Source organism: Haplochromis burtoni, unplaced genomic scaffold, assembly GCF_018398535.1.
Source record: "Haplochromis burtoni strain Fernald_Lab_line unplaced genomic scaffold, NCSU_Asbu1 Contig_281, whole genome shotgun sequence".
Lineage (NCBI taxonomy): Eukaryota > Metazoa > Chordata > Actinopteri > Cichliformes > Cichlidae > Haplochromis > Haplochromis burtoni.
In genome coordinates this window covers 708,137-725,036 of record NW_024582642.1, presented here as the reverse complement: position 1 = coordinate 725,036, position 16,900 = coordinate 708,137, and the positions used below count along the sequence as shown (strand labels likewise).

General features: G+C 40.6%; 1 protein-coding gene across 4 annotated transcripts in view; it reads left to right on the top strand.

Moving 5' to 3' along the window:
- large1 (LARGE xylosyl- and glucuronyltransferase 1) overlaps positions 1-16,900 on the top strand; it is a 48,543-nt gene that overhangs the window by 28,758 nt on the left and 2,885 nt on the right. For all 4 annotated transcript variants that reach the window (XM_042227799.1, XM_042227796.1, XM_042227797.1 and 1 more), the window contains 6 exons: positions 2,204-2,327; positions 2,473-2,644; positions 7,204-7,308; positions 7,634-7,746; positions 10,856-10,981; positions 13,507-13,662. In XM_042227799.1, the coding sequence (XP_042083733.1) occupies positions 2,204-2,327; positions 2,473-2,644; positions 7,204-7,308; positions 7,634-7,746; positions 10,856-10,981; positions 13,507-13,662 (796 nt within the window). The remainder of the gene's footprint in view (positions 1-2,203; positions 2,328-2,472; positions 2,645-7,203; positions 7,309-7,633; positions 7,747-10,855; positions 10,982-13,506; positions 13,663-16,900) is intronic.

The window sequence follows — 16,900 nt, the reverse complement described above, 5'->3', positions numbered from 1 at the left end:
TGTTATTGTTGGGCTTTTTTCAGTGTTTTGTTTGTTCGTGAGTAAATCGGTTTGGCTGAGATTAAAGTTATTAGATTAGATTAGATAAAATAAAACTTTATTAATCCCCCGGGTGGGTTCCTCCTTGGTTTTTACACAGCTGACTAAACGTCAAACAGAAAACTGATTAAACAGAAGCATGAGACAGTCGAGAATTTACACCAGTGTCCTGTTATATTTTAGATAGCAAGAAGCAGACGGCTGAGTTTATTAAACTCCACCGAGACAGCGGTGACGCTAATCAGAAGGCTAGACCGTCCAATTTCACGGCCATTTACTTCCGGCCTACCTGACCCTTCTGAGGACCCGGCCCACGTAGACCGCAAAGGCTGGGTCCTCAGGAGGATGCAGCCCATGAATTTGGACACGACCAATGTATGCCCATTCAACAGTTGTTACTTTTAACTATGACTACCATACCTTCCCTACATATCTATTTTCTAATTAGTTACCATTTCCAAAAGTGTTACAAGTAATGAGGTGTGATCAAAAGATTCTGAGAACAGATCTATAAAATCAAAAGCCTTATCTGATGTAAATATGGCCACTGTGACACTGAAGGTCAAGGAAGTTATAGAAGGCCAAAGGTGATGGCTGGTTGAGTCAGTGAGTGAGCATTGTCTTGGTGCAGGTTTGAGCCTGCACAAGATGGGACTCTTTTACGCACCACGGTTCTGATGTTTCGGCTAAATTTTCTCTGTCATTGTTGAATATCTTAAAAGAGCACGATGAGGGTCTTGATCTTACTTTGGAAACTGTAGTCTCTTGCACTGAAAACTGCTCTACCACACTTGAGCTCTCATCTCCAGTGAGGGACACTCACAGAAAAGTTGGGGCGGTTTAAAAGAGAAGTGGATGTAAATTTAAACTTCTAAAAATGTACAGTAGACTGGCACACCACACAGCAGAAGCAGTCAGTCGAGTATATTAAATAAACAGATATATTAGATATGTTGAAGCACACTCGTATAGGATATTGTGAGGCTGACAGCCAATGGTCTGACTGTTTGGGCACTGAGAGGGGAAAAGGTGCCCCAGTTGCACACACGCCATCTGTTGTAGTTTAGGATAATCCTTCACTCTGAGCAGATATGAGCACAGTGGATCTTAGTGTCTTTCACCAAATCCACAAGAAAACGCCGTTGCATCATGTGGATGAAATTGTCATGGGTCACTACAGCCTAATAGCTTTTATAATCAGATGTACGTGACACTTTATTTTTAGCACAATTCTAATCGTCCCATCAAAACCTTGTTGCTGTTTATCCAAAGGATGTGAAGGTCTTTTCAATGTGCACTGCTGTGTTGACAGCTTTTCTGATTTTCTGGGTTCTGATACATTCTGACAGCTCCCAGCCTTCAGTGCTTATTGAGCCAGTGCAGCTGACACATTGATACACAAAGTCAATCAGCATAAGACACCCCCGGGTGCTCACATCCTCAGCTTAGTGTCACTTTCCTGTGACCTGATTCGGAAGTCCTGAACACCTATTTTACACCCCCATCCCTCACACCTCTTCCCTGAGCTGAAATGAGATGTAAGATTATCATCTCTCCATCAGTGTGCCATGTCTGTCTCTTGCAGCCTTAGGGTTTAACACATGCATTTATTAATGCTGAAGCTGAAACAACTGGACTTGTTTTCTTGTTTTGGAGTTCTCACGCATATCACATAGTCTTATTGACCAGGAAAAGTACAGTTTATATTTATGTGCTAAACAAGAAAAGATTGGGTTCTAAGACAACAGGAAAGATGAGTGCATTTTGAAATGGATGTGAAAACAGTTTCCATTCCTGTACCTGTACGTCTTGTGCCTTATTAAACTCAGTCTCTCACAAACTTTGCTAAAATGGTTATTCTTCTAGCGGACAGCTCATGTAAATAAACGCAATGAAAAAATGTGGCTGCTCATTTAATATGCCATCTGTGTGTTAGACATCATGATGTGTGATGAACATTTTTCAGAGAATATGAGAAACATATGTGGATCATGGGCACATTGGTGACGTTTTGCAGAATTTATTTCAAGTTTCTTGTAAAAATGGACAGTTTGTCCTTTCCAAACTCCCACTGTGCATGTACTGAATGTTTTGTGATATGATGCAGGAAGTAAAAGTAAAAGCCGCGAATTCATTGGAGCTTGGTATTTGTGTGTGTCTACAGGCGGAATCCCCTTCATTTCCATTTCATCACAGACTCCATTGCTCAGCAGATCCTGTCCTCCTTGTTTCATACATGGATGGTTCCTGCCGTCAGGGTGGACTTCTATGACGCAGATGAGCTGAAGGTGGGGAACACAGACTCCATCACCCTGCTTTACTGATTGGGCTGCTTAATGATCTCATGGCTACTGCTTTATTTAATGCGAAACATTATGAGCTATTTCTATTAACAGTAAATGATCCCAACCCTTATTTCCTCTTGTGTTTCAGTCCGAAGTCTCATGGATTCCTAACAAACATTACTCTGGGATTTATGGGCTAATGAAACTGGTACTGACAAAGACCCTGCCATCAGATCTACAGAGAGTCATCGTTCTAGACACAGACATCACCTTTGCCACTGACATTGCTGAACTCTGGGCCGTCTTCCACAAGTTCAAAGGTAATGCAACTCCTTTTCTCTCAGATGGCCCCGCCCCTCCCTGTTTGGTGTTTCTCTGTATTATTGTAGAGTCTTTGAACTCTGAACTTAAAAATGCAAAGCTGAGATAATTTGGACATGCAGAGGAGTGAGAGTGGATATACTGAACAACAGATGGTTAACATGGACTGAAAGCATGAGGAAAAGAGAAAGACCTCAGAGGAGGTTAATGTATGCAGAGGCTGGAGGATACAGGGACATGGTGAGATGAAGACAGATGATCCAGCGTAGCAAGCTCAAAAGGAAGCAGCTAAAAGAAGGAGAAAAGAATAATGATAAAGAAAATAAAGTGCCACAAGGTGACTGCTTTTGGGATTTGGTAAGAATAAATAAAACTTAGTTGAACTAAACATACAACATTCCTCTGTTCCTACTTTTATGAAATGTAAAAAGCTTAGTTTTGTTATAGAAACTGTTGTCCAGACACGTTGCTATTATTGTTTCTACTGAAAATGTCAAGCTTCCTCATATCAGTGAGAGTAACAGAAAAACCTCTCTGTGTGATGCACTTCAATAGCATCGCAAACTAAAACCTCCAAAATGTTCTTATTCTTTAATCAACACTTCTCCAGTTCTACCTTCATAAAAGATGGATGATTTTTCTGTGATATACTGGATTGGTTTCACTGACGTGCACCTATAACTTGTTCTGTGAAGTATGTGCACTGGCCTGTTCTGTTCTTCTTATTCTAAATGTGGGAATTCTTCTTTGTTTGGATACCTAACCTGCTTCAGTATATTGAGGATACTACAGAGCTCTACATGCTGAGCATGTTTGTCCAGTCTAATGTAACTGCTGGGAGAATGGGCCTTCTGGAGGCATGCAGCCACGAGCTCTTCAACAAGCAACCCTCCTCCCAGCTTCCATTCATAAGTGAAAGCCAGGATCACGGGGCAATATTTCACCATCATATGATCACAGTTTGATTGCATTAGTGTAATACCATCATGGCAGGAGATGCAATTTATATTTAATTTACACATTAAGTCTCTGGCAAGCAAATTGACGGGACACAGATCAGACCACAGAGACCCGTGTCTGAATTTCTGGCCCTGCCCTTCTACACAAGACGGGGCTACGGTGAAATTTTCCCTCTGAACGGTTCCTGATGCAAATCCAGAATGAGTGAACTTCTCACTTAAGACAGCCTGTGGAAAGAGAGAATCTGAGCATAACACAGAATGAGTGGCCCCGGAATCTGCAAGAAATTCCACTTCCTGACCACAAACTAACGAGGAGTGATTTATAAGGTGCACTATCTGAATGTACATATGTACCAGCCGGCAACGCAGAAACATTACAAGTTACAAGTAACGTGTTATTGTAATCTGATTACTTTTTTCAGGTAATGAGTAAAGTAAGGGATTACTATTAACCCCTTACTTCACTCATTACTTGAAAAAAGTAATTAGATGACTGTTACTTTCTCATAAGCACGCTGCGTTACTGCGTCACCAAAACATGATTTTGTAAAGCGTAAAAAAGTAACTACATTACTTTGAGTTTGATTCCGTAAAAAGGGACAGAAACATTAATAATGTGTACTTTATTGATCCCTGTGGGGAAATTACTTTCTGCATTTGACCCATTCACTCAGTGAAGCAGTGGGCAGCCACTAAGCAGGCGCCGGGGAGCAGCGTGTAGGGACGGTACCTTGCTCAGGGGTACCTCAGGGTAGCCGTTCAGTGGATTCAAACCCCCGACCTTCCGATCATGGGGCGACCACTCTACCTACTGTGCTATCCCTGCACCCTTAGCGTCTGCTGTGAACTGTGCATGGGAAGAAAATCTGAGCAAACACCGAGCACACTGCCACAGGAATGTGAAATTCACAGAGAAACCCCCAGATCCCCCCACTGACATGACCGCTGCAGCACTGGGCAAACCTCCACCCGCCCCACTCCTGCTAAACAGGTGAAAATAGATTTAAGAGCGACAGGACTCAGTGCAGCTGAATCTTTGATTTTATTTAATCATCTATTTGAAAGAGTGAGTGTAAACACAAAAAATTATTTTATTTTATATTTTTGAAATATGCAGAAAACAGGTTTAAATGTTAAACAAATTTCTTCAAGTCAAAGACAGCTACATATAATTTTTGCTTAATGCAATGTGCATAAAATGTAAACATTAAAACTCGTAAAACAAATTTTAAAAAGAGACTTTTTTCATTTGATTAATTTTATATGATGGATTATGCAGAAAAAAAATAGAATTGGGTTGAAAGGTCTATTGTTTTATTACGTATTCAGGTTGTGTATCATATTTTTAACAAGTAACTGAGTACTAACGTAACTAATTACTTCTGAAAATAAGTAATCAGTAAAGTAATGGGATTACCCTCTTGGAGAAGTAATCAGTAATTAGTAACTAATTACTATCTTCTAGTAAGTTGACCAACACTGCTAATAAGTTCATTAAAAATAATATGTTGAAACATGTTACAGGAACTTAAGCTATTTGAGTTAGTAGTGTGTGTGAATGGGTGGATGACTGGCTGTGTAAAGCGCTTTGGGGTCCTTAGTGACTAGTAAAGCGCTATACAAAAAAAGCCAATTAACAATTTAAGAAGAAGGGTTTTAAAAAAAATACATTTACATTAATTTATTTAAGTAGTTTGAGTGTTTGGGTTTACAGCTAGATTACACCTCTTAGGGTGAGTAATTGGGCCAAAGAGCTGCGCCTTGTCTCTGTCACTACCACTCACACTCCTGCTTAGTTCAGGTGCTGTAGGAACATTCGGACAGTGCTGTTTTTGATTTATTTCATGATGCAGTCTAACACTGAATAACTGTTGCCTGTGGGGGTTTTTTCACTTGGAACTCAACTAATTTCACACAAATATTGTGGCCATCCAGTTTGATTAACCTTTATAAACTATAGCTTTTTGTATTTGAGATCTAATTATCCTGCTCAGGCAGATCTGCGTTCTTTGTTTCGTAGCCTTTGTAAAGGAGCACCCTGCTCTCTGCTGCCTGCTCCAATAAGCTCTCATTAATCTTCCTTATAGCCTTCATTAAACCTGCCACCACTGCACCCATGCTCTTCTCTCCAGGCTCCCACTGCCTCTTTCCTCAACCTTTATCTCTGCCCAGCTTCCTTCAGTAATCTCTCACCTTAAAGCCCGCATACTCCCCTCCTCCTCTCTTCTCTTAATCTCCCAGTTATATTTAATTCCACCCTCTTGCTGTCTTTATACTTTTTGTTCAGTGACTCAAAAGCTTTAAATGTATGAGTGAATTCAATTCTTGCTTCTTTTTATTGCAGCGTGGTTCCATTTATGAGGCAGCAATTAAAGTTTTTGACACTTTGTTGTGAATTTAACATAAAAGCTGGTTTTATGATATGATTAGGTTTCTATTGGATCTGGATGTAATGATATTTGACCCTAAAGTGTCTGCTACTGATGCGTCTTTCTTGCAGAGAGACAATTGATAGGAGAGAACTCCACATAGAAAAGCCCCGGCCAGATAGTGAATTCAAACCCAAGACCTTCTTGCTCTGAGGCAACAGTTTTTCACTCCACTATTAAGCTCATGTTATGTCATTCGTGCAGTTTTAATCTATCGTTACTGCTATTGAAACACTTTCTCAAATGATGCAATCAACCCGCTCTAGAAACGAGCAGATTGTTTCTATAAATTCTCTTATCTAAACAATCTACATACGTCCTTTCAAAGTCTTGCTGAACTCGGAGTAGAGAGACATTGGACCCAAATGCAGACGCTTTGGACGGACTTAAACCGAAAGTGAGCCTTTATTAGCAGCGGAACAGGACACAAATGCAACGTGAAAAGAGACAACGAATAAACTACAAAGCCTAAACTGGGAAGAAACTAAAACATAGGCTCATAGCAAAATACCGACATGAGATGGGGAAAGTAGAACCATCAGGGGAGATACACAGTCCATTCAGCAGCAAACCTTAAATACACAGAGGGGTAACGAGAGGATGGGAAACAGGTGGGAACACAGCTGGAGCTAATCTAACAAAATGAGACAGAAAACATGAGACATTCACAAAGAGGCAGACTTGAGGCTGAGACATGGAGACACGACTGACTAGGGAGACACAGGAAATGCAGAACATAGAGACAAGGGTGTCTCGACATGAAACAAGGAACACCGACTATACGCAGGCTAGATAAAAGGTGAGGAAGAACTAAGATCACTATGAACCTAAGAAATAAAGATAACCAAAACCATGAATAACAATAATCAAAGAATATTATATTATATAAATCAAAAAACACAAACACTGGGTCACCAGATCCAGGACTGTGGCATACAGTTATTCCTCCCAATATAATCATGATGTTTTGTCCTCATCCCTTATGAAATGCCTTTATTTTTTTTCCTCAAAATACTACAAATCAGTAATTACTAATGACATTGCAGCCACTGTGCAGCAGGTTAGAGTTGAATGAATTGAAGGTTGTGGAGATAAAAAGGTGCTTGTTTGAGACAAAAAAAAACAAAAAACAAGTGAGAACAGTCATGATATGTATGTGTGTGGCAGGCCAGCAAGTTCTAGGTCTGGTAGAGAACCAGAGTGACTGGTATCTGGGGAACCTGTGGAAGAACCATCGACCCTGGCCAGCACTGGGCAGAGGCTTTAACACTGGTGAGTACCTTATAACCTGCTTTTAGCATGTTAGCTGTGTAAAGTAAAGTCTAGATGACTGAATTTAAGAAAGGAAACAAAATGAGAAAATGTGAATGAGAAACAGCACTTCTGGCACTGCGTCTAGCTGGTCTTAAGGAAGAGCTGGCCTTCCTTAAGACCAGCTAGACGCCAATCACTCTGTTTCTTAAGCTACCATCTTTGTTTGTACCTTTTGTGTGTGTGTGTGTGTGTGTGTGTGTGTGTGTGTGTGTGTGTGTGTGTGTGTGTGTGTGTGTGTGTGTGTGTGTGTGTGTGTTTGAGCATGTGTGTGTCCACTTTACAGGGGTTATTTTGCTCCTCCTGGATCGTCTGCGAAAGCTCAGATGGGAGCAGATGTGGAGACTGACTGCAGAAAGGGAACTAATGAGCATGCTGTCCACTTCCTTGGCAGACCAGGTAAGACACACGCCACACACACACACACACACACACACACACACACACAAACCACACAAAACACACACACACACACACACACACACACACACACACACTGTCATAGCTCACATCACAATTGTGTCATTTAAATTGTGAAAACAGCTGTATTTGAAAGTAGTATTTTCGGACTTACATAATTAAATAAACCTGTTGTGCTTTCATATACTGACAGCACAGCATTATGGTGCTGCACCAATATAAAAATGTCCTTTAAATTTGACAACTCTGCATTCAGTGACAGTTAAAATCTGAATAGGAATATCTCACTCTGGTACTGGATGAAATCACCAGGAAAAGGTAGTCGGGACTGGTGGGTAAACCTGCCATTATAATAAAAGTCATTAAAAAAAGATTTTCAGTTGTGTATAATTAGTATGAGTATCAAATGTTGCACTCAATAAAGGTTATAGACTGTACAAAAAAATGACATGTTGGATATTGATGATTGAACTGTTCAAATGTTTCTTTAATTTGTTGAAAACAAAATGATGTCACAGCAGTTACTGGAAAACAAAAACAACTCTGGCCCCTTTGGGGTCAGAGGTTGGGTTTCCCCCCCTTTGGAAAATGGTTCTGAAGGTCAGTGATCCACTATTGTTTTTTCCCCCCCAAGAAAACCACCAAAAATTCACTGGCCACAGCAAAGAGCAGGGACCTGGGAGAGAAAAGTACCAGCATTTTTCTTTTTTTTAATTGGCTGACATCACAGTTGAAACACTGGAACATGAACACGTAATGGTAAAGGTTCCCTGCAAAAGTCTAAATCAGGCGTTAGTCTTAAGCTGAGCAAACACTGTGCAATTTTTTCAGTCGCGCTATTCAGCTCCTGCTCCAACTGTACGATTGAGTCGCAGGGGTTAGAAGTTCGTAGGTCACGATGCAGCGTCTCACACTATACGGCCTGATCTGATGCGACCTGAGTGCTCACACTGTGCGTCCATAACATGAAGCTTATAACACAAATTCTGCCTCTCGCTCCCCCTCTCTGTCTTTCACTCACACAGACACACACCACCATCAACTTTGCTAAATTGCTAATGAAAAACATTGATCAGGCAGCTGTGACTGAGCAGCAATGTCCATCCAACTATTTTCACGGTTGTTGTGGTCGTGATAATTTTGTGAGGCCACATCGAAAAGACCCAGATGAGCTTGCCAAAGTTCTACAAGTTGTGCCTCCATCATACGCTGCACTGCCGTGTTGCTCCGTCTTTTCACTTTCATTTCTGTGTTTGCGCGTGCGCAGTGTGAGAGGCTGCAATGACACCCTCACGACAGGATTTCAAACATGTTTGATTTTCTTACGACCAAACGATTGTTGATCGGGAGCTGGTCGTGAGGTGTTAATCGCTTCTTGTTACCCCACATATACGACCTACACGATGCACAACACACGATTAAGGCGAAACTCGGGCCGATCCCCAAAATGGTCGCACGACTGAAAAATCGGCTCAAAATGGGCCAAAATTGCACAGTGTATGCCCAGCTTTACAATGTATCTCAAAAGATATAGTTTTAACCTTCATCCATTTTCTCACGCTTATCTGGGTCCAGCTTACAGAGGCAGCTGTCTAGCTATAGACATCCTCCCTCAACTTGTCAGTGACCTGCTTCACTCTTCGCTCAGTAAATAGGACGTCAAAATAAACAGCGAATCCTCCCTTAGCTGCATGCAGCCCTTTGCCATCTGAGAACAATCGTGTCAGATTTAGAGGTGGCAATTCTCATTCCTTTTGCTTTAAAACTTGGTTGCAAATCACCCAGTGGGAGCTGGAGGTCACTGCCTATAAAGTCACTTGCCTCACCTAAAAATGTTGGTCATAAAATTTAGGAACAGAATTGATAACAAAGGGTCCGACTTACTGCTGGATCGAGAGCTTTCACTACAGTTGTACAGGGACCTAATGGCCCATACCAATGAGCTCCTGCCACACCTGAGTTTTTGCTTCAGCTACTGCCGGATCCATTCTCCTCTTGGATTGTCAGTGACTGTCAGCTGACTCAAGACGCCTACAAGCTAAATAAAACTTCTAAGACTCTTTCTCCTCTGAAACTTTAATGTTTGGATCTTTTGCAAAACTAAATATACTAAATAACTGGAGTCCTGCATTGTGCCTGTGCCAGGATGATAGAACTCTTCATGTATATGTTAGTGGTCTTCACAGTTTCCACAGTCCACTTGGGCATACCTATGTGCCAGTGGTCACAAAGACATGTTATCATACTCTTTGAGTTGTTCCACATCAACAGTCACAGGACAAACACTGAGAGCTTTGTGAAGTTATCCTTTTTCCATTTAGTTATTCAGAGCTTGTCTAGATGAGAGGTATGGTTATGAGAGTTAAATTAAACCTTCATTAAGTAAAATTCCCGCAAGGTAGGCAGTTTGGAAAAGGAGCAGGCTCCTTTCAGCTTTCCATCTGCCTTCTGCTATATGACTTCCTTCCATGGACTGTCAGCCCACTTTATTGTAGTATTCATTACATGGTTAAATAGTTTTTATGTTTCCCATTAGGAAGCTAAAGCTGCTACTTAGGCTTTTGCTTTGTGAGTTTTCAAAAATCTCAAAGTTAAAGAAAAATCTGTCAGATGTAACCAGACTTCATTTCCTCAAAGCAATTTCAAGTTTTTCGCTTTATGAGAGTGAGTGTACGTATAAATGGACCGTATAAGGATGAACATCTGGATACATACAGCACACTTAACAGGATGGTGGCTGAGTCAGAACTATGAAACTGGGCCCAGACCAGTAAGATTCCAGAATATCTTTTTCACTTGCTTTTTATTAAACATAAAACCACGAGGCAGGTAGTAATCCCTCCCAGCTCTCCGGTTGCTGATGATGATAAAATGATTCATGTACGTAAAAAATCTAAATCGATCAATTAAACACAGAAAAATACTCACAAAGCAGATTCCAACTTAGGTCTTTAAGTAAGCATTTGTACCACATTTAAAACATTCAGGAAGACACATCTCTTTCAGCAGATTAAAGAATGGACAACCTAAATATGTGGGGGGTTTTTTGTGTGGGGATATCATATCTTATATGATTTTGTGTCTGCAGGATATCTTTAACGCAGTGATCAAACAAAACCCGTTCCTGGTTCATCAGCTGCCTTGCTTCTGGAACGTCCAGCTGTCTGATCACACCCGTTCCGAAAAGTGCTACAAAGATGTGTCCGACCTAAAGGTGAGATCTTGATAAGCCCGTTATACATTTATTGAGACACATATGAACCTGCTCGGAGGTGTTCCCCACTTTCTATCCTTTATTTTACTTTCTATTTTTCAAATAACTAGACATTTCAAACCCTGCATAAGAGTACTATTAAAAAATGAGATCAAAACAAACTCTAATGTTAGTTGTTAGTGCCATTAACCATGCTCTTTAGATTCACTGCTCCTCTAAACTCCAAAATAACACCAGCATGCAGCTATAGATTATGTGCACTTTAGCATATGCTACTTCCGGTGGGGAAACTCCTGTAAGGCGCTTCGTTTCCGGTGTGATATTCGCACCTTGTTTACGGTCGGGTTTTATAAAAACAGGTCAACCAAATGGATGAATCAAGCGGCGATTTACATTTCTCGAGATGTCTTGAGCATTTAACAAATATATCTGTAGATGATGTTCATCGACTTGTCGATATTTTCCCCCTCGCCTCAGGGCAAAATAGAAAAAGGATTCAAATTTTATATTTCTTAGTATTTGTATATAGTGTTCTCTCGTTTATTGCGGGTGTCTAAAAATAACCAGCAATAGGTGAAATCCGCAAAGTAGCCAACTATTTTTTTACAATTATTTTATATGTTTTAAGGCTGTAAAACCCCTCACTACACGCTTTGTACAGTTTTTTTCAGACAGGCATCGACATTTTCCCACTTTTCTCTGTCATTTAAACACTTTAAGAGTTCAAACCTTCGTAAAAAAAAAAAAAAAAGTCCAGTATTATAGAATGAAACCAAAGATCAAAACCTGTTTTCAGTCCCAAACATTTATTTGAAAAGTAAACATACAGTATATTTGTTTTCCTATAAATAATAATGACGGATTTTAGAACTAATGAATTTAAATGTAAGCTTAATTGCTTCATTTAAGCTTAATGCACCTTATAACCCGGTGCGCCGTATGGTCCCAGAAGTCCAACGTTTTTTGTGCCATGGTTATCTTCCTCTGCCTCTCGGGTGCTACCGCAGGTGCCTATGACGGTGCAAAACGTTTCGTCGGCATTGTTTTTGTTGAGGAGAAAACTTACAAACATACAGTACAGCACTTCAGAGTCACACTGCTAGCGATTGATGTAGCGATTCTGTACTGGACAGGAGAGACAGCACGGAGATCGACAATGGTCTGCAGTCGATCAGAACGCAGTACACACTGCGCTTTAAAAAAATTAAAAAAAATCAGGCAAAATTGCACTAAAAACATCCGCGAAACAGCGAGGCTGCGAAAGGTGAACCGCGTTATAGCGAGGGACCACTGTAATTGTGAAGCTAAGTCACAACATACCCTTCGTAAATACTAATATATAGAGACCCTTACCAGCAATCATTCATGTATTTTTTTATATCCTGTGGCTTTTTTTCACGGTTTGTTGACATGCTGTGTAGGTGTGTACTGATATCGATATAACGGGGAAACATCTGGCTTTGACTATTGTTCACCTGTAGTTTGAATGCTGGACATTTGCCTGTTTAAATCATAAGAACTGTCACTATACAGAGATGTGCTTCTAAATGTGGACGATGTGTCTTCTGATGTGATGTAAACAACCAATCGATCTACACGCTTCAAACGTCAAAATTGATCATTTTATTTTTACTGACACGGCAATGGTGAGTGTGCACACCTTTTGCTCTTTGTAACTTAATGTAATCTTTCCGTTTTCGTATTTCGGACATGATTTTGGAGTCCACCTTCGCAGTAGCGATTGACCGCAAAGTAAAGCTACCAGAAATGTACAAGCCTACATCCGGTCTTAAAACAGGAACTTAGCATTTTCTCGTGCACAGGGTCTGTTACTGTTCTTACCACACTGGTCTGTGTAGGTTTTTAGTCATCCAAGTAAAAGTAATAGAAAATAACTGGACGTATTTAACTTTCCACACTAGCACAGTGCTTTTGAGACCGTTAAACAAAGACATTAAGAAACTCTGCTGAATCAGTTTTAGGAAAAGCTCTTGATCTTACCAATCAAAAGTGAAGCCATGCTGTAAATAGCCTCAGACATGTTTTGGCAGTTTTGTGGATTCTTTCATGTGGTTTCTTCTATAATGTATCTTCTTGCATTGGATAATGCTACATGTGCTCCTCGCACTGTTGGCAGTTCATTCTATGTCCACAAAGTGTTCTTGGCCAAAACACTGAGTTGCTGAAAGTGACAATTGAGCATCTTGAATGGCATTGCTGAAACGTATTTATATCAATCTGCAAAAAAGTGCAGTTAGTGAAATGGCACCTTTGTCTAAAGCACTGAGTGAAGTAATTTCACATCTTAGCAAACAGTATAATGAGGCTTTTCTTCACTGCTCTCTCATGATTTTTGCCAGGTATTGAGCCAAATAACAGACAAGTGTTAACAACAAGTAGTAACTTTGTTCTGCACTCTTGGCAAAGCGCAGTGTAAATGTTTTGGTTTATTGCTCTGATTCTTTAGAACCTGATGATACCAGAAGCTTCTTCACCACCCTCCCATTTGTGGTTCTCCTCAACAGGTGATCCACTGGAACTCTCCAAAGAAGTTGCGAGTAAAGAACAAGCATGTGGAATTCTTCCGGAATCTCTATCTTACCTTTCTGGAGTACGATGGCAACCTTCTGCGACGAGAGCTGTTCGGCTGTCCCAGTGAGGCTGACCACAACAGTGAGAATGTATGTGGAACTTCTGTGCTTCTGTTTCTGTTGTCAGTGTAGTGAAGTTATTTGAGATGGTGCTTAACCACTGTGGGATTCAAACTGCCATCATCCATTTAGTTAGAAACAAGTTACATTTGTAGCGAACAAAGAGTAAATTTCTTATAAATTGAAACAAGTCAGGAATTCTCTTAACTCTTGACTTGGTATTGACAACATACATGAGAGTTTCTACATCTCCTGATGTAACTGCTATGCCTAGTACATTAAATTAATACCTGACATGGTAGGTTCAGGGTATGCTGGCTAGTCAGACATTAGCATTAGCATTGTGGATGCACATGGACATTTTGCATCACTTACACTCATGATGCCTTTACTGCTTCTGAGGTGTGCGCCATGTTTTATGAATTCCTATCATTAGCTCTTTAACAGGAGGAAACACCTAGCACAGGGGTGTCGAACTCCAGGCCTCGAGGGCCGGTGTCCCGCAGGTTTTAGATATCACCCTGTTTCAACACACCTGACTCAAATTATTAGTTCATTAACAGGCTTCTGGAGAACTTCAAGACATGTTGAGGTGATAATTTAGCCATTTAAATCAGCTGTGTTGGATCAAGGACACATCTAAAACATGCAGGACACCGGCCCTCGAGGCCTGGAGTTCGACACCTGTGATCTAGCAGAAGCAGGCTCAGGGAGGGATAGTCGTCTTTTGAGGGTGAGGGAAGGAAGGAAGGAAGGAAGGAAGGAAGGAAGAAACCTATATCCATGTGTATTGTACTTCCTAAAGTTTTTATTGACATGACTCATATTCCTTTTATGCTTTACGTGTTCCCAGTCAAGTTGGCTACTGACAGTATTCAAATGTTTTGTTTGGGGGGTCTGAATAACTTCAGACCTGCTTTGTATAATTAACATACAAACACTGAACAGAAAATCTAAAACTAAGTGATCTGATCTTTACATTTTAAGAGAGCAGGATTGTCATGAACCAGGAATTGGACTCAAACGCAAACTCACTTAAGAAAAACGTGAATTCAAAATACAGTTTTATTGCCGGGAACAGAGGGAGCGATACAAAACTAAACCGGGAAAATCTAAGAATATGAACTCATGGGGAAACACAGGGAGAGACACGCAGCCATGAGGGACGACACAACAGAGGACTGAGGGAGATGCTGACCTAAATACACAGAGGGATAACAAGGAAGTGAGAAGACACAAGGAACACAGCTGACATGAATAACCATAACGAGACAGGGGCGACTGGACTGAACAGAATAAACATGAAAACACAGGACCTTCACAATAAAACAGGAAACATGATGTGGGAGTAGAGGAGAGGCAGATCACAGCGAGGGAGAGCACAGACACGACACGCTGGGGAAACATGGAAAACCTAACACAATAAAACATGAAGGGAACCACGGCACAAGAACTCACCCCACAATATAAACACAGACACAGAGGGAGACACAGAGGGCAGAGACACAAGGGGGGAATCCAATAAACTAAACTGAACAACCTAGGAACCATGGAATAAATAATGAACTAACAAAATACAAAAACACAAGAAAAACTAGGAACACTGGGTCAAAATGACCCAGGACCATGACAATGATTCTGTGTTAAAAGACATTACCTGTGCTTGAAGCATATCTATGCAATTTTTATTTTAGCCAGAGTAGCTCAAGTAAGCACAGTGTTACATATTGGACATTGTAAACATAGCCTGGAGTAACAGAGGATAATCTTCAGTGTTCATTAATAAGTTTTTGTGCTTTTGGAGCCATTACTAATCTGTAGAATAGAATGAACAGAGGTGTGTCTTGCCATAACAGTCCCACAGCAGGCACCCTGCTGCCCTCTACTGTCAACAGTGATAAACATTTACTTAAACAAAACTCCAACCAGGTGAAACTTGTATCCCCGGCACACAAACAGTGTGAAATATACTATAGAATCTCAGCATAGATAGGGCTTGTTTGATGGTTGAATGAGGCATGTTGTATAAAGTGCTCAGAGCTAAGGCAGAGCAGGAGAATATAGCATAAGCACCAGTCTATCTACCATGCCAGACACAAAAGCAGCTGTTCACATGTCGGTAATAATGTTCATGATCAAAGTCAGTGGCTCAGACTGACGCAAAAGTGCCACTGACCTTCACAGTCAGCAAACAGCAGACAACAGGTCTGTTCTCGCTAGAATCATAACGTGCAGAAACTTTTTAGCACATGTGAAGTTGCATTCGTTTAGGTTAAGGACAAAATGACTCGCAAGCAATAAAATAGCAAGAATAAATTAATTGTGCAAACCTATGATGATGCAATAGATAGATAGATAGATAGATAGATAGATAGATAGATAGGTAGGAGTGGGCACTTCAGCAGTCAACAAGACTCTCTGATTTGGAAGTATTTTTTTTATTTTTGCAGGTTTATTTGCTTTATTTCATTTTTACAGGTTCTACAGTTTTTCTATGCTGACACCAGAGTTTAATATGATGTATGTCCTCGAAAAGCAATATGTAAAAATGGCCATGATCATCCAGTCAAACACACAGTTTTAGAGAGAGTGGGTTGACTGAGAGAGAAAGAATAAGAGGACTAAATGTGTCGTGCAGGTACAGGAGACATTTATCAAAAGTGGTCACCTTATTCCGTCCGACTTCCTCCGGAGAATAACGGACTGTATTCTCTGAAGGAAGTTTGTCACATCATTTCCCAGTGTCACACTTGAAGGAGCGATCAAAATTAGGATGAAGTCACTGTACAGTATCTTTGAGTTGCACACAGGAAATACTCGTTTCTGCTCGAGTTAATTGAGAACAACCTTCAGGATGCCTTATCTGAAAGAGTGTCACTGCCAGAAATTGAAAAGCTTCTGCTTGATTCAGCAGAAGTGATTATAAAGTGGAAAAGAATTAAGACCTTCACATGCAACACCATGGGACAGCAGAGGTTAAATGCTCTTGCCATGCTGTCAGTTGAAAACAAATTAATTCATGGATTGGTGGAGATGGTGAAACTTTTCTTTCCAAGGAATCCATTTGAGTTTAGAATGCTTTTATTTTCACTGGAACAGAGTTTAAACGAAATTTCAATTTCTTTTACAATTACAGCTTTTACCATCACAATAGGATTGCTCCATTCACTGGTTGGGGGCTCAGTAACCCCCAAATCCAATATCAGAGCTACCTACTTCTCCAAAACTCCAATCCTGTACATTCTCTGCCATATTGGTGTACTCTCTT